General features: G+C 39.1%; 1 protein-coding gene across 3 annotated transcripts in view; it reads left to right on the top strand.

Moving 5' to 3' along the window:
* Positions 1 to 24,716, top strand: part of Tmtc2 (transmembrane O-mannosyltransferase targeting cadherins 2) — a 392,468-nt gene that overhangs the window by 249,491 nt on the left and 118,261 nt on the right. For all 3 annotated transcript variants that reach the window (XR_007590635.1, XM_050135588.1, XM_050135589.1), the window contains exon 8: positions 1,847 to 1,968. Coding sequence is in view for 2 of the 3 variants with exons in the window: in XM_050135588.1 (XP_049991545.1) it covers positions 1,847 to 1,968 (122 nt within the window). In the remaining variant the exon portion in view is untranslated. The remainder of the gene's footprint in view (positions 1 to 1,846; positions 1,969 to 24,716) is intronic.

Raw genomic sequence — 24,716 nt, 5'->3', positions numbered from 1 at the left:
CAGTACAACCGCCTCAAGGGCACTCAAAGGTCAAGAGCCAATTCCGTTTATGAGATCTGTTTGTCATAATAGTAATGTGCAAAATAAAGAAAAATAAACCCAGAGAACAAAAATCAATTAACAATGAAAAGGGAAAGAATATGTTTATTTGTTTTTAAAAGGGAGTATGTTCTTCTCTTGAGTTAAACATGCATAGCTACTGTGGGCAGCATGCTTAGAGGGGCACTTGTGTTTCTAAATAGAAATGACATTACGGTTATGGCTAGTCATAAAAGTCTGCCTGGTGATAAAGTAAGTTACTAGTCTCGCCTGTTCTCTGCAAAGGGACAGCGTCTATGTTCACCATTACCATTAAAGCTATATTATTTAACTTAATTATATGTTATCTTAAAGTGCAATTTTTCTACCTACCGAGCTTTCTTTTATACTCCAGCATAAAGGAGATAGGGGTGAGAACAAGAAAACCACATACTATGCTTTTGGCTTTATTTCTCCTTTTTTTCCCCCTTCCTTCTCGGTTGATAGGTAGCTATACGTTTTAGTAGCTGAAAAATAAAGTTAATGGCTGAAAGACCCTGAATTTTTTTTTGTGTGTGTAAAAACTGGTCTTACTTGTTAATCATCATATTTTAATTGACTTTCCAAATGACACTGGTAAATTTTATTTACTTTTATTAACTTTGAAAAGTGCTGGAGAAAATTAAAATATAGCCACCTAGATTTTTTTTTTTTGTTTGTTTGTTTGTTTGTTTGTTTTTTCCAGACACGGTTTCTCAGTAACTAAAAACCAAGGTGACCTCAACTCACAAAAATCTGCCTGCCTCTGCCTCCCAAGTGCTAGGATTAAAGGCTTGCGCCACCACTGCCTGGTGTTAGGAGAAATTCTTGCTATACTCCAGGATAACCTATGATTTGTAATCCTCTTATCTCAGCTTCCTCAAGGCTAAAATTGCAGGATGTTACCTGGCATAGCAGCAATGTTTAATTCAAAAACATCTTAATTCTTCTTCTGCGTGGTTGAAAGACTTTAGAGGGTATGTCTTTCTTCCTGTAGCCCCACATGAGGCTAGCCATGTAGTTATTCTCAAAATCAGTTTCTAAAGAATAAATTAATCCAAATAAACAATGTAACTGGTTCAAATGCATAATTAAATGAGTTATCATTATAAACTAAATGGTGAGGAATAATCTATATTTGGAAATTTCATGTTTAAAAGCCAAAGCTATACTATGTAACACATTTTTTTTCCTTTCCTTTCTTTCTTTTTATTTTTTTGCATTTATTTTAGTGTGTATATGGAGGTCAGAGGACAACTCTCGACAGTCACTTCTCTCCTTCCTCCATCTGAATCTGGGGTCAAGCTCAGATTGTCACTCTTTATAATAAATGTTCTAGTTAACTATGCACTTCTTGAGTCTCATTTTTCAAGGCAAGTCTCTATTCAACCTGATCTATAATACACCTAGGATGCTTGTCCAATGAGCTTCAGGTTCCAGGCTGGCACAGCCATACCTGACTTTGTATACATGTGTGAGCTTCCAGTTCCAGGCTCTCACTGTCCCACTTGGCCTTTATACATGAGTGCTGAGGATCCGAACTCAAGAGCTCTTGATCACGTGGCAGACACTGATCCATCTCTCTAGTGTACCCTGTGTTGTTTTAGTCCATATATACATTGCATACTATGTAAGTCATGTCAGATATGTCTCCTTGATGACTTATGCATTGCCTCCTGGTGAAATTCCAAGCTCTGGAACTTTTGGAACCTTGCCTGTCGTTATCCTCGTGTGCATTGATGCAAGAAAAATTGCAGCATCCTTTTGACTTCAGTAATTCTGTCTCCAGGTGAAGCATACATGCGACTGAGTAAGCTCCCCGAAGCTGAGCACTGGTACATGGAGTCACTGAGATCCAAGACTGACCACATCCCTGCTCACCTCACCTATGGGAAGCTGCTCGCTTTAACAGTAAGCACCCGTCTTTTGAATTCTCCAGAAATTGAGTTTTTCCCATGTGTCCAGGGGATAGCAGGAGTTTAAAGTACTTATCCTGGATCAGGGAATTCAGTTAATTAATGATGATACTATTATATACCTAGACAGACAATGGAAAAAAAACAAACCTTTGGGTTTGTCCTATAGAGTGTGAGATATGAACATCCCTGATGTATCAATGAGACAAACATAGATGGAGAACCTCAATTACATCATCACCCATTCATGTTGTCTTAATGGCAATGTTTGTTTAAATAATATGCTTTGCAAATTTGTTAGCATCAAGTTGGCTGGAATTAGAACTGAGGCCTGTTTTTACCAAATAATGGGACATATAAAACATTACACATTTTACAGGACTATAAAGATGGCTCAAAGGTTGAGAATATTGACTGCTCTTCCAGAGGTCCTGTGTTCAATTCCCAGCAACCACATGGTGGTTCAGAACCATCCATAATGAGATCTGGTGCCTTCTTTTGGCTTGCAGGCAAGCATGCAGAAAAACACTGTTTACTTGATAAATCAATCAATCCATAAATAAATATCTTTAAAAACTTTATACATTTGGAATTCCTTCTAGTTAGAGGCAATCTATAAGAGACTTATAGACTTGCATCAGATCAGGGAATTCTCGGTCCCGGGAGAAAATAAGTAAAAAATAAATACAAGAAACTTCTACTGAGAACTTTTGTTGAAGGTATTCTTCCAAGAAACACAATCTAGAAGGAATTACCATAATGTGAAAAAAGAGTGGTTGGCAAAATGTGATAACTTTTGGGTTAATCAGATGATCTTCTGTTACCAAATAAGGTAGGTTCTAATGTTGGTAAGCATGAAGCAATAATGAGTAATTTCAAGAAAATAAAAATGTGGAGAAAATGCTAGTGCCTGCAGCAGCTATAGAGTTATTTCCAAAGCAATGTTCTCTTCATGCAAAGTAAGCATTGGGATTGTACTAGGAAATCTATACATATTCACATAATAAAGTAAAACATTTTGTGGGCAAACACATTTCTTGAACCCATTCACTTTAAGGCCACTACTCAAGAACAAAATGTCAGAGATAAATTTGAGAGCAAGCTTTGCTCATATTTATGGAGCTCAGCTGACATACAGAAATTCTTGGACATGTTCAACCTTCAGCATAAAGATTTGGTAATAAAGAATGACTCTAAAGTTTGGCATAGTGATACAAACCTTTGATCCCAGCACTTGGAAGGCAGAGGCAGGTGGGTCTGTGTATGTTCATGACTAGCCTGATCTACATAGGAAGTTTCAGGACAGCAGCACTGCATATTAGAGAGAACCTGTCTCAAACAAACAAACACACAAGCAAAAACAGTTACATAAGAATAATGGCCCTGGCAAACTTCTCATTATATATTCTTAGCTGACTGAAGGAAAATGACACCTTGAAGGCACATCCACCCCCAACATCGCCTGTACCACTGAGTAAAATGTTAACTAGGAATGACTGCACAGCAACAATTAGGGGAAGAGGATACATAAACAGAGAAAGTATGAACTGATTTGAGGGAAGAGACCAGGTAGAGCTACAATCGATTTGTCAAAGATTATGGTCTACGGAAGTTTGTTCCATGGAGATAACAATGAAAAACCATTTGATCCAAAGAATTTTAGAGAAGAACATGAACCAGGGAATCTGGCATAGTGCAGGGCTGATTAAAAGCTATGCAGCAGGATAATACTTTGCATGGCATGACTGTAGGGCTTGGGTTTTTCCTCTGTGTACACAAATGCTAGAAACCCGCGCCCTTCTCTAAGACAAGAGCAGAGACTTTCGATGATAAAGCAAATGAGTTTGAAGTCTGTGGCTCAGGTGTGGCTCATACAGCTGAAGGTGCGATGAGGGGAAAGGGTGCTTTGCTTTGCGTGTGGGTTAGTCTGTCTCCCAGAGATGCATATGCTTGAAGCTTGACTTTTCATGTGGTGAAGATCCTATGTGGCGACCAGTCAGAGAGGGGCTGAATGTTCTATAATTCCGTCAGGGCAACATCACCTTCACAAGGTGTTAATGCTGATCTCGGAGTAAGTGAGTTCTCGAAAATATAAGGCTTCTGATTCTCCCTTGCTGTGTATCTTGCCCTGTGATCTCTCCCTATTAGTCATGTTCCCACTGTGATGTCATCTATCATGTTGTGATGTATCCAGAAGACACTTCTGTAGCTTAGCTGGACTGGTACATTGCCCATAAACATACCAGATCCGTGAGATACTTAATCTTTTCTTTGTTAAGTATTTAGCTTCAGGTATTTTGTTTGACCAACAGATGAGGGACAGCAGACAGAGGGAAGAGTGGAATATGTGTTGATTCAAAGTCATCTCTTTTTATATTTTTGTGTTTTTTAATTCTTCTCTCATGCATTACATCCTGACTATGGTTTCCCCTCCCTCTATTCCTCTCAGCTACCTACCTCCCCTCTCTTCCAGATTCACTCGTCCTCCATTTGCCTTCAGAAAAGAGCAGGCCTCCCAGGGATATCAACTGAACAGAGCATAACAAGTTACACTAGGACAAAACACAACTCATGTCAAGACTGAGTGAGGTAACCAAGTAGAAGAAAGGGGTCCCGGGAGCAGGCAAAAGAGTCAGAAACACAGTTGACTCCCATTGGTAGGAGTCCCACAAGAATAACTACACAACAATAAGGTATACACAGAGGACCTAGCTCAAACCCAAACAGACTCTATGGCTGTCCCTTTTAGAGTGCTAAGATGTTTACTGTTTCTTAGCCACTCTGCAGAATATCAACAATATGGGCTGTCTTCCTATCTTCTCACACTCCCTTTCCCTCATCTCTTTCCTTTGAGGAATTCATTGAATTTTCATCCCTAAAAACACAGTCTTTCTGGGGAAAGATTCTCTGTCCACATTAGAAGGCACTCTTTAATGGTGTGAAGAAGCAGGATGAAAGCTTTTACTAACTCACCCATAGCTATGAATGGTCAAAATTGGGCCGTCAGACCTATGATGAGAAACAAATTGGTACTATGAAAGGCTGAGGACTCTTAGGACAGAATGACTTGTTTTGGCAGCATTTATGGTGTCATAAGAATGGAAATGTTGAAGGGGAAAACCAAAGTTTTATGGGCAGAAACTATGACAGAACTATTTTCTTCTGAAGGAAGAGAAGTCTCCCTGTGTGCAAATGCAGATACAGGGAAACAAAATGTCTAAAAGACATTTGGAACGTTTGAGATTTTTCTCATGATGCACAGACAGCCATGGTGAACTTAAGATTTTTCAAAGAACCATTTCAAAAATGACTATGAAGGCTATAGCTGCCTAACTATTGTCCTTCCTACAAGCTGAGAGAAATGGCCACCTTTTCACACATAGTACTAATGTGCCTAGGCCCAATACTGCATATAGAGAGCACGTATCCTGTTCTGTTAGATTTTTAGTGTAGAGAACGTTAGGATTTGAAAAGCTGCATTGAAAGTTTTTGCCTCACAGAAACATGTTGAAAAGAAAGAAAAGGCTTGCATATCACAATATAAATTTTAAAATTATTTCCCTCTAGTAGTATTTTTTATAGTTTCCTACTTGGTGGTTAGATGAAATGCAGACTTCTGTGGAATGGCTTGACCATAGAGCCAAATCCCTCAACCATCTTTAATGGTTTCTTCTAAATTAAATGTTTTCAGATTCAGAGTCCAGTGTATTACATTCAATCGATTACGGGTTACTTGCTCTTCTAATATACCACTGAATTGACAAGGTGGAAAATACCACACATTTTGACTTTTGAGATTGTGTGTGTTTTATTAAACAGAACAGGCTACTACTCTGGGAGAAGTAGAAATGGGGTGGTGTGTTTCCCTTGTGTCAAAAGTTGCCAAAGGTCAACTGTGTAAAACTGTCTGGCAGCTATATCAGAGTCAGACTGTAAATGATGATTTCATGGGAGAATTCTGTTTTTATGAGAAAATTAGGAAAATTTGATGATTGCTACTTTGATTCTAGTTAGTAGACTGACTCGTTTGAAACGATTTTTCTTACACATTTGTCTTTAACAAGCTCTGTTCAAAGGGACTTAAAGCTTCCCAGCACGCTTTTGCACATCTTATAGAACATGTCCATTTTATTCCTCTGCTGAAAAGTAAAGGCAAAGGAAAAGAAAAGGAAAGCCATCTTTCTCCTCTCTCTCCTATTGAAATTGTATTTCCTTTGTGAAGTCTGCCCTGAATTTCTCAAGAAGTTATAATTTTTTAAGTTCTTGATCGTCTTTAGTACCTCTATGGTGTGAATTGAACGACATATAAACATATGTCTGTCTTTTGATATTAGACATAGAACATTTTATTTTATGGCATTTCAACATGTATTGTCTTGGGTTGACACTTATTGAATTCTTAATCTCTTCATTTGGTCCACACATGTTCTTAGACCTGCTCTTTTACCCTGACCATTGCATTCATTCTTGTGGATATGTGCGAAAGGATTGGATGAGAGGGGCCATACCACACGGCAGACACACGCATAATCTTCCAAAGCACTGAAAAGAAGGTGATGTTAGAGGGGTCCATCACCTGTGTCCTGTGCTGGATGTTCTTGCTTTATTACTTCTTTTATTTTTATCTTAAAGTTTTTTTCCTAAAATAAATTTTGAGCATATTTTTCCCCTCCCCCCCAACTCCTGTCAGATAGTTCCTGCCTCCATATGTACCCGACTTCATACTTGAAGTTTCCATCTCTAAACAAAAGCAAGACAGGGAAGCAGCCACAAAATCCGGAAATCAAAACAGAAAATCAGTAAGACAAAAGCCCAGACAAAACAAGAAGCACATACAAAGGAAAGCAAAGCATGAAGTCTGTTTCGTGTTGCCCAACTACTGCTGGGCATGAGACCTGCCCTAGAGTGCAGTTGATCCACCCATTGGCATTGCATTGGAGAAAATAAATTTTCCTTTTCCCAGCAGGTATCAATTACAAAGACCTTTGTGGTTAGGGGTGGGACTTTGGGTTCACTGCCCCCTTTCCATGGTAGGATGTTGTCTGGTTTGCATCTGTCCAGGTCTGATGAGTGCTACTGCAGTGTCTAGGAGTCCAGGTCACTGCTAGTCCTATGTATCTTGGAAGGCACTGCTTCCTATGAGTCCACCGCTTTTGTCTTTTCTCTCACATGGTCCCTGAGCCTAGAGGGGAGCGGTGTAACAGAGATAGCCTGTGCCGGACTCAGTGCTCCAAAGTCTCTCTGTACTTTATCCAATTATAGACCACTTTATTAATTACAATTTCTGCATCAAGAAGCTTCTCTGATGAGGGTTGAACAATGATCTGCTCTATAGTTATAGCAAGGTGTGACTAGAAGTCAATTTATTATTATGTGCCTTGAGGAATGGTTATTTTTTGATCGATCTTAGAGAATGCTACTCCAGTTTATGATTGAGACACCTGAGCAACCAAGATTTAAATAACATTCCCCAAAAGACATTTAGTAATTAAATAGTAGAATTAAATACAACTATGTGGTTTTGCATATTCAGTGTTATTAATTTTTATTCTCTAGTAAATAATTTTAAGTGGGTCCTCCCCCCATTGATAGGCCATCTTTAACTGATTAGAGAGTCTCGGGAGTCAGTCCCTATATCTTTCTATTCATCACTTAAGGTCACTTTTTGATATTTGTTTTAAGTATCAGTTTAGATTGTATGAAAGATTAAATGTATTTTTATTACCAAATGTGATTGCTCATGGACAGAGGACTTAAGGCTATAGATATATTTTGATTCAACCTTCTATCTGTAATACAAACTTCTCAGGGTACCCCAGGGGAGAGCTCTGCCTCAAGGTCACGCGTAGGTTCCGTGTTTAAATATAGCAGGGCTCAGCTGACATCTCCTTAAAAATATATGGGACTTTTATACTAGTGGAATATCCAAATAAAATACAAAACACAGGCTGAGTTTAAATTTTTCTGCTTAAGATTGTGATTTATTCCTTGTTTGAACTTTGTTGCCTAGGGCTAACTTCGTGCATTTAAAATTGGTCATGCACTAAGAAGGGCTACAAGAAATACCATTTCCATTACTGTATTTCAGGTGATTTTTCTAGTTGATTCTAAAGCTGTGTGGGTCCTGAAGCCTTGTCTTTGCTTTGTTTTTTTTTTTTTTTAAACCTTTGTTCTGTTCCATTTATTTTAGCCAAATATTTTGCAGTTTTTGTCAGCCTGTAAAATTAATATTGATTTAAATTGTAATAAAACCTTCTTGGCTGTTAGCTTATTTTCCAGATTTAGGTTAGTGGGAAAGAAGGAAAGATATTGGAGACTCTAACAGTAATTCTTGACATACAAAACCTTTATTTTGGCTACTGCGTGGACACACTAAGCCAGACTCCTGTGTCTAGCCAAAGTTAATTGGGCTCCATAAAACTCCAGTTGTGAAAGTATTTGATGTTCTCCAAAAAAAAAAAAAAAAAAAACCTCCCCCACCCCGCCCCGAGCTGCTTGGTGTCTCTGTGTCTACTGGAAGCCCAACACACTATCCTATGCTTCTTTTGTAATTATTATTATTACTTGGAATTGAGAATTCTCTTTCCATTTGGCTTTATCCGGAGCAAAGCGCTTTCGTTTTGTGTGCCGAGCAACATCTGGCTTTCTGGATTTGTTTTGTTGTGATTTCTGCACAGCCATGTTTAGATTGGAGAAGTCCCCGCAAGAGACAGTTCTCTGTAATTCTGATTCCGTGATTAATATGAATGTATTCAATTCATATGTTAAATTTACTTCCGTGAAAAGGGGAAACATTGTATCCTATGTAATTGGCTGCCTAAATATTTAACTGACATATGGAAGGAACTTTAGTTCAATATGATATTCAGTTAAGCTTCCATATAAAGTTGCCTTATCTAAACTTTATGATTTATTGTTATAGATACAACCATCATCATTGTATTGTGTTAACCGAGAATCAAAATGGATATGGTAATTTTATTGGTACCCCTTTCCATAATTCAAGATAAGCATTTTTAACCTAATATCAGCAATATAAGTATTATGTTTACATCATTAGGTGACATGGGAATCTAAAATATATTTCTCTGCCTTTGTCCAGGAGAGGTCAATGTGAGGGTGTTTCCTTTTGCTAGATCACCTCGGGAGTCATACAAATCAAAATACTGACATTCTCTGGCATTCAAAGCTGTGCAAACGTAGATGTAAAACAGATATTTTTCCCCTTGTGCTATTTGCATGTTAACTTTACATTTCTGGGAATAGAAGATTATATTGTTCAAAAATGACCTGCCTTTTATTAGTCTGAGGGTTTTGTTGTTGTTGTTGGTTTTTTTTTTTTTTTTTTTTTTTTTTTTTTTTTTTTTTTTTTTTTTTTTTTTTTTNTTTTTTTTTGCCTTTGCTTGTCTTTTGTATTGGTCTATAGTTTCCTTTTTATGCAATTGGAATAGCCTGTTAACTCAAGTCCCCCCAAATCCTTCAGGCACTTGAATGTCTCCTTCTTTATTTGTTTGTTTTTCCGAGAAAGGGTTTCTCTGTGTAGCTTTGGTGCCTGTCCTCGAATTATCTCTTGTAGATCAGGCTGGACTCGAACTCAGAGATTTCCCTGCCTCTGCTTCCTGAGTGCTAGGATTAAAGGCATGTACCACCACCACCAGGCAAATGTCTCCATCTTTTTGGAGTGATGAAGATAAAGAAGCAATGTGGTTCTAAATGTAATATAGCGTTCTCACAGAACTTTTAAAAACAAGTTTTTATAAAAACCTGCAGTGGGCAGATGTTTGCTGCCTCAGAGTTCCCTCTGAACAGTAGTGATTGTAGGGTTTCAGAGAAGACTTAGTGACTTTTGTTCAGGAGACACTCGTAGCAAAAGTCAGTGTCTTATACTTGTGATTGTGGGAATGGCTTTTGTTTCAGAAACCGTAATTATGTAGTTTCCTATTGTATCCAGACTTTTGTATTGCTATGATAGAAACAGGAGTCCACATCACTTTGCAGGCCTCTCTTTCCCATTTTATATTCCTTAAGTTTGTTAATTAAGTCTCATTCATACACTGTGATACTTGCCTTGGCCTTAAAACCTGCACCTTCTTGGTCTTTCCCAGCATTTTTGTTGACTCTCCTGTCATGTAACCTAGTATGAAAACGTGTTGATGTAAGGCCAATTGAGTCATTCGTTTTTACTGTATAATTCCATGCTGACTGCATTCTGTGGCTCTAATAAAATATGATGACCAAATATATCTTGGAGGAGGAAAAGGTTTATTTGTATTATATTTTCAGGACACAGCCCCTCATGAAGAGAAATCAGTTCAAGAACTCATCAAGCCTGAACCTGAAGCAGAAAACATAGACCAATGCTGCTTATATGTGTGTATGTATGTGCTTGTGTGTGTGTGTATGTGTGTGTATGCTAATTGTCATATTGCTGAGAGTGTGTGTATGTGTGTGTGTGTGTGTGCATGTTTGGATGCATAGGCAGATTAATAGAGATAGACAGACAGACAGTCTTGTGCTTAACTCATTTTCTTAACAGCACAGGCCCATCTGACCAGGGATTGTGCTGCCCATAGTAGGCAGGGACACTCCCCACATCCCAGCTGAAATGCCCTTTCAAATGATTGTAGCTTGTGTCACATGAATAGTTGATGCTAACTGAGAAAATTTCCTGTCTTGATAATTTTATAATAATTGTATGAAATTTAAGAAAATCTGAATTTCTTTCTTGCTAAAGAAACACGCAATTAGTATCAGGAAAGGTGATGTACAAAACATACAATTTTAAGATACGTAACTTTTGTCTTAAGAGGTTGGAACAATTTTTTTTTCCCAGAAGGAGATTTTGTTTCCAATAGCATCTAAAATGTATTGTTGTACAGATGGTCTTCAAGTGATGGTGAGGGTTCTTGTTGATGAGCCCTTCATAGATTTAAAGTACAATTAGTTGAGCTAGGTGTATAACTTCAGCTTGTTTGGAAGGTAAGGCAGGATGGATGCACGTTTAAGACTTGTGAGTCAATTTATTGAGGCGGTGTCTCAAAACACTTAAAATAAAAGTTATTAATATAGCACAGTGGTAGATACAGCACAGTGGAAGATAGAGCACGGTGGTAAATACAGCATGGGTAGATTGATCGCAGTGGTAGATACCGCGTGAGTAGATAGAGCGCTGTGGTAGATAGAGCATGGCAGTAGTTGGGCAGAACAGTAGTCTTCTTAAGGTCCTAGGTCCAACCACTAGTACTAGGAAAACAATTGCAGTTGAAAATACTTTTAATATACATAAACTATCAAGAATATTAGCTAGCAAAAAAGACAGTGTAGACGGTTGAGTTATGTTTTTTTTATAATCACGTAAGAGAACATGGCACTGCACATTTAATCCCAAAAGAAACTGAAAATGAAATATCTGGAATTTCTTCTGACTGCATGCCCACTTTACCACCACTAAAGTAGAGCAATCCTAAGTAGTATCTTAGTAAGTCAGGGAGAAGATGTACGCACATATGCACACACGCGCAGGTGCACACACACACACACGTGTACTGGATGCTGCCTTAGTTTATCTTCTGTTGATTACTGTGGTAAAGACCTTGACCCAGGGCAACTTGGGTAAGAAAGGGGTTATTTGCTTTATACTTCACAATCACAGTCCGTTACTGAAGGAAGCCAGTAAGGAACTCAAGCAGAGACTGTGGAGGAATGGTGCATGACTTGGCCCTCTTGGCTTCCTCAGGCTGGCCTTTTATAAAACACAGAGTCATCTGTTCAGAGGTTGCACCACCCGCCATGGGCTAGGACTTCTATTCAAGAGAATTCCCAACAGGCTCTTCTACAGGCAATCTCTTGGAGGCTCTCTCAACTACAGTTTCCCCTTTTGAGATGACTTGAGCTTTGGTTAAGTTGACAAAACACTAACCACAGATACTATGAGTTCCAAAGTATTCAAGCATTCATCACCACAGGCCTTTGTTTTAGTTTCTATTTTTTCCTTCCTTCTATTTGCTGTGGATTGATTGTATCTAGCATGTTATGTATGGCCTGCACCTATTCTATCGCTAAGCTGTATCCCCAAGCCTCATTTTTGCAGACTTTTAAAGTAGTACAAAGCCAGCCCAGCTGTGAACACGCTCATAAACACAACCCCCTCCTTGTGTTTACCGCATTACTTTAGAGGCTGTTGGTCCAAGCAGCTTGGAACAGGAGACCCACAGAGTTGTAGACTGTTAGTCATCGAGATTGCATTTGTTCCAACACAATTTATTCTATGCTTGGCCCCATGTTTCCCCTTATATCTTGAGTTTCTAGGACCATATGAGCTTGCTATATGTCTCTTTTCTTGCTTTGTATGAAACTTGTTTTATTGTTTCCCTTACAATACAACAAAGCAGATATCAGTTTTAAATTTGTTCCTTCCATTGCCACTGCCCCTTCAGTGGTCTCTCATCTACCCCACTATCTTCAGAATTTACCTCATACTCTAGCACACATCAAAATAGTCATTGTGTGTCTGCTGTTCCAACAATTCTGTATGTGAGTGAGTTACCTAACGACCAAATCCCAGCTGTGCGAATGAGAAAGTCGGGACTCACAGAGCTTGAGTGTAGGGCTGTGTCCATAACCTATTATATTATACTCTCCCAGTATCTTTCCTTGGATGCAGCTGTACCATTTAAATTGTTCTTTAGCCTTGTGTTTTCTTTATTATGCTGGAACACACAGGCATTCACATTGTCTAGGTAAATCCCTAAATTCAAAGCATGTAAAAATGTTGCTTCAAAGATAAGTCATTTAGCAATTAAGTTTTCATATGCAGTTGTGAAGTGGAGAGGAAGTGTGTGTGTGTGTGTGTGTGTGTGTGTGTGTGTGTGTGTATTTTGAAGTAAAAATAATTATGGCATAGCTACTGATAGTGGACTGGAGCATCAGTCTATGTAGAATGACAGAAATATAGTAAAGCTTAAGGTCACTTGGAATGGCCATGTGGTACGCACAGTTTCATCTGTATTTGGAGACTTTAAAGAATCATGTGATGAGGCAAACTCACAGGGTAGGGTGAGGAACAGGAAAGCCAAAGAGATTAGAACTCAACCTTTAACTAGTAAACATTCACCTGGAAGAAGATCGAGTTGAAGACAGAGCACTTAATCCCTTCTCTCCCTAGTCATTTATTTCTTCTGCCAGTAGAAGGCATAATTCTTGTTAAAGGCCTAAATTTGCAGGCTTCTCGTTGGCAAGACAAAATGGAGGCTCTTTAGAAAACATGACAGGGTGTGGTGCATGCGTGAGCACATGCTGTAATCTAGTGTCGGATGATAATCATCTTTTAGGTTGAAAACAGCAGTGTGCAGGAATCACGCCTCAATGGGACCTTCCGGAAGGTTTGGTATTAGCCCTCTGGCGTAGTTACTGGCTGTGGTATGTAAAGCCGAGCATTTTCATGCCCTATAATGAAGAAATGGGTGGTGTGGGTGCAACAGTCAGGCTTAGATTTTTTTTGCCCCCCCCCCAATAAAATGGACAGTATCAGGTCTGAAAGTATTTATTAAATTGGGCCCATGCTGCTATCATCTGGATGTGGTTAAACTATTTTCAGAGGTTGAGATGCCCATTGTATCAGGCAGGGCTGGTGGGCAGCAATTAGGTAAATAGAGTCAGTGCCATATTCCGAACAAATGTACTTCTCATGGAACCCTGGTTTCGTGGGAAAGGTTTGTTAAAGAAGAACAATACTGGGCCACTTTGTTCTCTGGCTGTCTGTGATGTCATGTGATCTACCACTCTTGCTCATATTCCTGCCTGAGATCTATAGGGAAGTATGTTCCAGCTGTGGAGCTGCAGAGATATCCTGACTTAGTGGGAAGCCAGGCTATACTTAGAGCCCCAGTAGGACAGCTCTGGAGGGGGGCTGTAGGAGGTCGCTTGTTCATTTCCCAGCTACCCAGACTCCCGAAATAACCAGACAGAAGCTATATTAATTAAATCACTGCTTGGTCTCTTAGCTCTAACTTCTTATTGGCTAGCTTTTATATCTTAATTTAACCCATTTCTATTATTTTATATTTTACCATGAAGCTTGTGGCCTACCAGCAAGGTTCTGGCATATCTGTCTCTGGTGGTGGTTCCATGACTTCTCCTCACTCTGCCTTTTTTCTCCCAGCATTCAGTTTAGTTTTCCCTGCCTAGCTCTGTTCTACCCTATCAAGCCAAGCCAGTTTCTTTATTAACAAATGGCATTCACAGCATACAGAGGGGAATCCCTCATCAGAGGGGTAGAGCTGCAATAGGATAGCTCTGGAGGCTAGATCCTCAATAGGACTGCTCAGCCCTGGAGGGAAGGTGTCCTGACTTGTCCGGAAGCCAGGCTACATGAAGCTGGGGTTTCTGAAGCTGGGGTGTGGTGGGGGATGATCTCAGTGCAGGATATAGCAATCCTGCTCTTCTGGAGAGCCACTACAGCTGAGCTCTGGCTCTTTTCCCCTAAGGGAACGTTTTAGCAGAGCTATTGGCTTCTTCTTCAGCCCAAGATGATATTTCTTTTGCTCACACTCTGCTAGAAGGACAGTTCCTGCAGAAATAAAGCAATCTCCTCAGGCTCTGGGGAAAAGTTGTTACTTTTTCTGCTCAGCCTTGCTCAGCTCCCTTAGGGAGTATCCCAGCCAGGATCTTCTATTCAGCCCTGGTGAATGAAGGTCCTTGCCCAAGACCTTTTGATAAAGAGATTTATTTGGGAAGCAGGAGTCCAGGAGAGTGGCTGCCTTTGCCAGGGAGGAATAAATGGCGGCCTCTAAGTGAACAGGCAGGGAGGATTATATATTACTTCTTAGTGGCAGAGTTTTCCCAGAGAGAAGAGAGATAGGTTAGTTTAGTTGGTCAGGGGCATAGATGGCTCTGCTTTCCTGACCAAACTGTGATTCTTTCCCTGATCCTTTTTAGCCTTTTGACTCTAATCTTAGGACCAGGGCATATTTCCTTCACTGGCTCTGATTCTATGTACAAAGTGTCTTTCTTTGACCCTGTTTTCAGAGTCAAGGCATGTTTCTTTGATCCTGGGTTCAGGGATAAAGATATTTCTTTCAGCGGCTCAGGTCTCAGATCCAGGGTGTTTCGTTCACTGGTTCTGGGTTCAGAGTCAGGGTGCTCAGTGATTAGCTTGTTTCCTGCCCCAATTGTACCTTTTGCCCTACAATATTTATGATGCAATGCAGGCAAGGGTGGCTTTATTACTGGTAGCACCATGCCATGTGGGCCATTGGTCTCCAAGCTGTATGTGGCTCTCAGCTGCGGGTATTTTTGTTATAGCAAAAGGAAATTGACCAACACAGTACATTTCATTTGACTCTGAACAGCAGCAGCAGTCAGTGACTTATTGAGCAAACACTCGCTCAACAAGTAATGTTACATAGTGTAGCAGTCAGTTCCCGTCACTATGATGGAATACGTGGCATGGGATGCTTACGAAATAAACACAAGTTTATATTGACTTACATTGCTTTAGGTTTTCCATTAGGCACTGCCATTATGTTGGACTTCTGGTGACAATGGCAGATGATAATGGGAACTTATGTTGAACAAGAGATTGCGCTTTGAAAGGATGAAGAACTAGGAGAGAGCTACTGAGTCCCACAATGCCCTTTTAGGTATGGCTCCATGAACCGAGGACATCCCAATAGTTCCTATCCTTGAAAGGTTCATGGCACCTCCCACTAGCACGTCTCCAAGGGTACCAGACATTCATATAGAAGTTTTTGACAGATTTTCAACATTTGAACAATAGCATGTGTCAAAATTTGCTTTCTAACTATAAAATGAGAAATTTCAAGTGTGAATGAATTTGAGCAAAATGAGATTTTTACTACTACTATTATTGAATTGGGAGTTTCTTCTAAAGCAGTGTTGCTGAAATAAGCAAATATTACTAACTTATCCCTGTTACTGTTTCAAGCAAACAGTTATCCTCTGGATCAATGGAGTTTAGAAAAAGGAACGTACTCACCCTTCATTCTTCTATAGCAGTATTTATTTATGTGGAGCTAAAATGCTAATATTTTATATTTTTTATCTTAAATAATTTTTGGCATTGGACGGTATCCATAGCTCTTCTTAGGCACATGTAACCCCTTTGCTGTGGATTCTACATGCCAGGCTACCACTGTATGCCATCTAGAATTCTTCACTTTTAAGTGATAATTTGATTGGATATCAAGTTCTAAGTTTATGAGTATATTTTGGCTTTGAATAGTTTACTGTTGTCATGTTTAGTGGCTTCTAAGTAAAAGCCTGCTTTAATTCTTATCTTGGTTTCACTCTAGGGAAGATACTCTTTCCCCACCCCCACAGTTACCCCTTTTAAAAATGACTTCTGTGGGTTTGGCATATATACATTACATTCCTACATTTAATCCTTCCAGAATTGGGTGTGCTTGGCATTCTCTGAGATTTCTGGTCACATTATTAGGTGTTCGTCATTAATTTTTGGCAAACACTTTCATTGCTATCCAGTGGTGTTTTCTTTCTGATATTTCAATTATTCTTACTAACATGTGCGAAATCTCCACACAGTGCTTGTATACCCTAGACTTTTCATTCCTTTTCTCATTGTGTGCAGTCCTGGAAGTTTCTCTTGACCCACCTCCTAGCTTGATGATTTTTCTCTTATTCTTGTTGAGTCTTGTGTTGAACATATCCAAGGCATTCTTGATGTATTTTACAGTACTTCTAGCATCTCTTTTCTTTCTTCCCACCATATCATTCTGCTGACATGACCCATTTTTGTTGTGTGCTCTCTGTGCTTTAATCTGAGCCATCAACCTATGAATCACAGAATCGCAGTTGTCTTCCAGTTCCTCATCTGATAATTCCAGAATCTGCTTCATATCCCCACATCTGAGTCTGCTTCTGTGGCTTGTTTCTTTCGAGACTTCTGCTTTTGGGGCATGCCAGGTAACCTTTGTTGAATTAGATTCTAGAAACCGAAACCAATAGTCCCTAATTGAGAGGCTTTATGCTAATTTCATTAGGACTTGGGCATTGTTTGGTGTTGGTGCTAGCTAAAAAGACCAAAGCCTTTACATTTCTTCAGTGGCTTCATTTTTTGTCCTCGTTTTTGCTGCCATACTTATTTTGCTGCATCCTTTTCGCTCTTAGTTGGGAGCTGCTTTAGGTATGCTGCAGCCTCAAGTCTCAGTCTTTAGGTGGACTTGTGTGTCTGTCCTGTGTCCTTCACCAGTTTGATGCTTGCTTATTAGCACCACCTCCCCTTCCCCCACATCACCACTGTCACACCTCGTGTGAGGCAGAGAGAATGGAGCCAGGCATGAAACAGGAAGAATCCTGTTCCTCTACAGCAGCTGAAGGTAGCAATGCTAGTCACTTACCCTGAAGAATGGTTGTTTACTCCTGGGATAGCTGGGCTGAAGGGATTGTGGTCCTCCATGGGGAGTCTTCTCTCCTCTGCCAGCATCAGGAGGAAGTCTCATTTTGGGTTTTTATGGAGAACAGTTTGGAAGTCCTGGAAGACTGAGTGTCTCTATGACTTGACTTTCAGGTTTTTTTTTTTTCCTTGCCTCTAATGGAATCCGTACTCAGGCTCCAGCAAGCTGTCAAAACCGTCTGCTGGTTTTGCGGCTCAGTTGACTTCTGACTAAGTCAACTGATATATTACTAAGATATATATATATATATGTATATATTACTAATATATGTATCTAATACTATATATATTATATATAGTATTAAGACTTTTTCTTAGTGTTTCTCTGCTGTGACTTTCCATAATTGGTTTTCCCACATTTCACAATTTCTCTGCTTTTTCAAACTCAGTTCACTAATGGGTCCCCCAAAAACTTTATTGTCAGGCTGTTCAGTTGTGTGTATGTGTGTGCTCGCTCGCACACACGCACATGATATATTGTGCGTGTATGTTTGATTTGTTTTTGTTGCTAGTTTGTAAGACATTATCTATGTCTGTGTATGTGTCTGACTATATCAGACATCACACATATTTATGGAATGTCTTTTGGGTTCCTTTTCCTAGTACAAAAACTATAATGTAGTAGATATATTACTAAGATATAGACATAATACTAATATATGTATCTAAGACTATATATATTATATATATAATACTAAGACTTTCTTTAGTATTTCAAAAGTATAGCAAAAGGCATTTCGAAAAATATGTTTAATCACAGAGCTTGCTTGCTTGCTTCACAAATGCTGTCATCTTGGAGGAAAGCCCCTTGATGAATACTGCCTCCCACCTGCCTGGCTTGTTCCATCCATAGCAGATCGTTGGTGCTGGTTAAATGCAAGCCATTTAATCAATACTACCCCATTCACTCTCTTGTCTGTAAAATGAGAAAGAAACAGTTTCTAGTTGAAAGGATAAGAAGATTGGGAAAGCTAAAGGGGTTCACACATGTGTGTAAAGCATTCAGAACACATTATCCAGTGCACAGCATAGACTGAGTAAATGCCATTGTGACTAAGGCTAAGGTTATTGTTACTGTTTTCACTGTCATATCTGTATGGCATGGACCACTGTTATTTGGATATGGTAGTATTCCTGTGCAGCCCTAACAGCTATTACTTCCCACAGTATTAGACTTCCAGTGATCCTGTAAATTAGCCATGTTCATCTATTCAGCTTAATCTAGGATATCTGGTTCCTGTGTCTTCACTTGGCAGCTCCTACCCATCCATCCAGCTTCATCTAAAACATGCTTTCAACTAATACCTATTAATGCTTTAACACAGCCTGAGCACTTGGCTTTCTATGTTCTTAGCAGATTCTTATAAGAATTTTATTTGATTATTTTAGGAGTAAATATGACTTCCATTGATAACCATTACCAACTTCATGGTAGCACTTGATTCTTCTTATTAATTTTTGTTTATTTTTGAATTTTTATATTGTTTTAATATTTTAACAAAATAAATGATCAAACCCATCCTCCTGCCCTCATTTTGTCCCTTCAGTTTCTTCCCTGTCCTCCTACCCCCATTACTATTCCTTCCAATTTCACGAGCTCTTTCTTTTAAGCCCACTGAGTCTACTTAGTTCTCCACCACATGCATGCGTATAGAGCCATCTACTGCAATGGTGATAGCTACTCAAGGTTCATGTCCTTGAAGAAAACTGACTCTCCCTACCACAGCAGCAGTCTCTACCAATCTCACCTCATCTTGGTGTACAACGTTATGATGTCCTCCCCCATGCATGCTTGGACTTTGTCTGACATTATCTTATAACCCTTAGTTTGCATCACCAGTCCGTGTTAAAGGCATGTGGAAGACTGACTCAGACACAAAGACCGATCTGGTTCAGATGTAAGTTTCCTCTTAAAATGCCGCACTAACACTTACACCCACTGAGTTACTTGCTCTATAATCTGTGCTTCCTGAAGGTAAGGGCAGCATCTTTGAAATCTAATAGCTACTTCGGAGTCTGTATCTGCCATTGGACAGGCTATGTAGGATATTCTTCTTTTGAAATGCCAAGAATAGGAATGGCAGTTTAGCATTAGCTATTTGTTGAATTGATAAGTTATTTTGATGTTGCATAGTAGAAGTGAAAGATGAGCCAAGGAAAAGGCAAAAAATTCAACATTCGAAGGGATAAATGACAACGATGAAGGTGTATGCAAATGATTGTGTACTCAGAAAGAAGAAGGTGCTGGGAGTGGGGCAAAGCAATGAAAATGGAAAGCACAAGTTAGCTTTTTTCTTTTTATTTTGTTGGCTAAGTCTATTGATAGAGATCCTGAGCAGTAAGGAGGGACTGAAGAGTGTTATTCCCTGGTCAAGTACTCAGATGGCAACACTTTGGGGCAGAAAATAAGTTCACTTATATTGTATCAGTGATGTGATATATTAACGGGATATAGATATGATGACCAGCAATGGGAATGAAGAGACCCTAAATTGATTATATTCCTCATTATTTATGGTACAGCATCATTTTACTGACTGTCTGTTTTGCTGTTGTAGCCTTACAATGGAACATAACACAAGTATAATATGAGCCACCCATTTTGTATGGTTTAATTTTTAGAATTGCATCAACAGAAGTTATGATAATAACTGTGTACCTTCTGATAGGTATGGCAGAATGTGGATCATTCTCTGTCCTTTGGTTTTGTTAAATATGAGGTATGAACGTCAGGAAATGTGTGATTTTATATATGGATTTAATTTTTTATGTTTTAGGGAAATTAGGTTGCCATGTAATTTTGACAGGATGAGATTTATAAGAAGTATGTGTATATGAAGTAATTGGGTGAAGTGTGAATTGATAAAGGTGATGGAAAAAAAAAACAACTTTTCACTTCGGAATACGCTATTCTGCTGAAGTTCATTATGATCTTAACAAGTAACGCTATATGGACTTAGGTTGTATTTAGGAATTTATGTAAATACATATCTACATGTGATAACAATTACTAAAAAAAGAAGGCATGAAGGAAATCATGGAAGGGTATGTATATGCGAGAGTTTGGAGGGAGGGATGGGAAGGGAGAAATGTAATTATATTATAATCTCAAAAATAAAATAAAAAACCCAATAATTGAATGTTTTTAAAGCCAAAAAATTCAATTTATTTCACATGATTCTATCTTAACTCTAGGCCTTATTTTAAAAGATATAAACAATTACTGTATAAGATAAATTTAAGAAATTTTTATTTTGAAAAGTGCCTCAAGAGTATTTTCCATAATATTGTACATCACCAAACAATGGTAAAGTAAATGGATTTGAGGGGCATTTAGCCAAACCCTTCCGAAATCATTAGCCAAACCCACTCCAGAATCATGCGCCCCTAGAATAGCTCTCCTGCACCTTTATTAAGGCTAATACATCCCTTTAGTATTAACCTGCCCTTCTCATGCTTTCTTAGTTCATTTTCTCACTGGTGCTTTCATCCCCTAATGCCACCTTCTAAAAAACTATGTGTCTTGCTTATTCTTCATTGCAGAAGTTATATAATGTCTTTTCTGTATTTTCTAGCCGTAACTTTCCTTGATTACCTATATAGGACTTCTTGTTTTATTGTGATATTCTTCAAAATAAAGCCATTCATAATACTCATCTATAACTATAAGCTTTGTTAAAAGGATTCTGCTATGTTATAGTGGTGGATGAAAGAATATTTTGTTAACATTTTTCTATGAATCAGCCAGTAATTGTAATATCATAACCAATTATAACTTTCCCCTGAGTGTAAAATTGGTAGCATTTTACGCCCTCCTCATGACTTCACTGTGAACTTGCCAAATCCTGTCAACATTTCCAGCAGAAAATGGACCGTTTGGAAAACAAATTTTTTAGGGGTTGATAGGGAGGGAGCTGAAGAATCCTTAAACTTTTACCAGTATTTATGTGTATTTCCAGTTTGATCAAGATCAAACCTATAGTTCTTTTAATTCCAAATTCTATTTTGAGCTTAGGTAATCTTTTGGCTCTCTTTTCGCTTCCATTTTCTAGACTGTGCAGGCAAATTTTTGCCAGCAGTCTTCTGAGGCGTTCCAGAACTAGAGACAATGTGGTCGACAAAAGTGTTTTGGATCCTAAAACTCTTCATGCGAGTTTGTTATAAGAAGACTATTTCAAACATAGCAAAACTAATCCTGTATATCTCTGGTTTGCCTTCGGGTAAACAGATTTGGTATAAATGGTCCAGTTAAGAAAACCCACATAGTCTTTGGTTGAATGCTCACAGAGTCGCCACGCTGTGCTTTTCAGATGTCCTTTACATCACCCAATCCTTTTTAAGCGTTGTTGCTGCTTCGTACAGGGAGATCTTAAAAGCCAGCATTGGTTGAACACATAGACCGTGCAAATCTCTTAAGAGTTCTCTGTGTACTTTCAAAGTTCCAGAACTGATTGGGAGCTATGACTATAACCTTGTAAGGAATCGAGTTCCTGGAGATACTATCAAAATCTCCTAAGGAACATGGTTGTCCCAAGGATCCTTCTTGAGAAGATTCTGATTGCCAAGCTAGTATCCCTTTCTTTGAGTCAATGCCTCTCTTTTTTAGAACATATGCACTCCTGTCTGAAGACAGAAATGATTTTACATGATTTAATTCAATGACCTGGAATTTTCCACAACTCTTCAAAGCTCCACATCTGTCCGTGACATGACGTCATGGAGCTGATATAAATACAGCCTTACATGTTGAGAGGCAGAGCAAGTCAACACGTGTCTTCCGAAGCTCTCTCTGTTTATAGCCTCTGTGAGGAGAATGAGGTCATGTTTCTGAACTGTCATCCTGCATACCTGCACATGGCTTTGGTACAGGAGCTCTAGTGGTTGAGTATGCGCGTTCCGTTTCTCTTGCATCCCAGAGACGAACCTGCCAGCTCAGGTGAAAATTAAACCGCATGGTGTGAGGAGGACAGTGTGGGAGGTGGATGTTTAGCCAGCCATGTGTAGCCAACATCACAAATTTTCCCTAGCAAGGTCTTAGAGTTGACAGTGATGATTTATCCCTGAGCCAAATTCCTATGAAGTTATCTATCCAGAGGAAAATACTTTGCGAGTTTTTAGGCTGCATAACACTGATGCTTCTGCACTCAATATTTCCCTATTAGTGGTCCGTATTTTCTAGTGGAATTACCCATTACTGTCAGAAAGAAAGGGTTTTATTTTGTAAAAATACCAAAGCACATGTGTGTGTGTACTTCAACCAGAACGCTGAGATTCTTGGACTTGGGAATGGTCCAGTCCAACGATATGCTTGTCATATGTATTTATACATCCAGTCGCATTCTGCTGGCAAGATACCAGACTCTGGCCATTTGTGTGGTTTCTCCCTTTCACCTAGTTTAAAGTTTCCTATAATCTTTCATGTACCATCTCTTGTCAGGCCATACTATAGAAGGAAAGGTAAATTAGTATTGCTTAACTGATACTGTGTTCAATAGCTCTTCCTTTCTTTGTAAGTCACAGAAAGTTATTCACAGAAGGTGACTCAAAGATTTTTCCTAGCAGGGTAGAAAGTCTAGTTGTTAAATACACTTGTTTTATTTTCAAATAAATGTTCTGAGTTGATTTTTATCCTTAAAAAAAAAATACAGGCTCTCATATAGCCCAGGCTGGCCTCACACTCACTGTGTAACTAAGTCTGGCCCTGAACTCCTGATCATCCTGTTTCCACTTCTCACGTGCTAGGATTACAGAGAATTTTGTACCAAATTAATCTTTGTAGATTGCCAACCCCTTAGGATGTGCTAAACTAATAGAATTTCTAAATACTTTTCTTAATTTGAATTTTGGAGAGGGAGATTTTAGTCAACCCGTTCCAGCACTGACTTGAAAGTCCATGACTTGGAGGCTTGGCCAGCTTTTCTCCCATCTGTTAGCTTTTTATGCCACCTCCTCTTGAATCCTGCCCTGACTCACTTAGGCAGAATTACTGTCCTAACATCGTTTGCTGTTCTTATGTACTCACGGTGCATATGTCTCATGAGAGCCCGCCTAAGAATAACTTAGAGTTGGTGAGGCCCTGCCTCCAGAGTCACCATGATGTCATATGATCTGTAAAAGCAAGAATAATTTAATCTTTACTTATCTAGTACACCGTGTGGTAGCAGACCTATGACTATTATTTCCTCAAACATGATGAAGACTAGATGGGTAGATCTGTGAATTTAGCATTATAAGGTCTAGTGGTTTATACGATTGTGTTTCTGTATGCATACACGTGTGTATCCATGTGTCTGTGTGTGCAGGTGCATCTGTGTATGTTCGCATGCGTATGGCAGCAAGAGGTCAACTTCAGGTCTTAGGTCTCAGAAGATGTCCAGGTTGATTTTTGAGATAGCCAGGTAGGCTAGACTGACTGGCTAGTAAATCCCAGACACCCACCTGTACCTGTCTCCGGGACTGGTTGTACATGTGCTTATAACCACTCTGCCCATGGGATAGAACTTGGGTCTTTGTGCTTGCATAGTGCTTTACCAAGTCCATGATCCCTGGAGGTGATTTACCCAAAACTGCTTGTGGTATCTTATCACGAACTTTGCAGCCATATTGGCTCTAAACCCAGCAAGCTACATGTCTATATCTTGGGCAAGGTACTTACCCCCTTTGTACCTTGGCTTCTTCCTCTACAGAATGGAATTTAATATGATCTCAGGAATGTTTGAAAGATGGAATGTGGCAGACAGAATTTGCAACATGCTCAGTACTGTGCCTGGAGTTAAGTCAGTGTGCCATGACAATGGAGCACTTGAAAAAATGAGTTTTGGCAAGCAGAGGCGATAAATGAAACCTAATTCTTCCTGGCAAATTCCCAGGTCCTGAGCAATGAAAGATGTCTTTATGCATTGCCCTCGTTCCTAGGAGTGTCAGGCCACAGGGAGATCTCAGGGAGACTTCATGTGGTGTCGTGATGACGCTGTAAGAGCCATTGTTCATCCGCCTGATTCAAGAAATTGCTTGTGAATACTAAGAATTAGGGCAAATTATAAAATTTGGCTAAATCAGGAAGTAGTTGTAGGTAAAATTACATTGGAAAGCAGAACATAAATAGCATTTTGGGGGAAATTTTGGAAATTACTTTAGAACTATACAATATATACTTTCAAAATAAATATGGCATATTTTTCTAAGAACTTTTCCAGAATATTTTGCTTTTGAGGAGCAACATTACCTTGAAATTGCTTTCAGAAGAATGTAGGTCGTTCAGTTCCTGGAGTACTAGTTTTATGCGTCAGTTCATTAGTACATCAAATTAA

The sequence above is a fragment of the Alexandromys fortis genome, unplaced genomic scaffold (genome assembly GCF_014885135.2).
Source record: "Alexandromys fortis isolate MF-2015 unplaced genomic scaffold, M_Fortis_MF-2015_v1.1 scaffold_24, whole genome shotgun sequence".
Lineage (NCBI taxonomy): Eukaryota > Metazoa > Chordata > Mammalia > Rodentia > Cricetidae > Alexandromys > Alexandromys fortis.
Note: the sequence above shows the minus strand (reverse complement) of the source record. Positions and strands in the feature narration are given on the sequence as shown.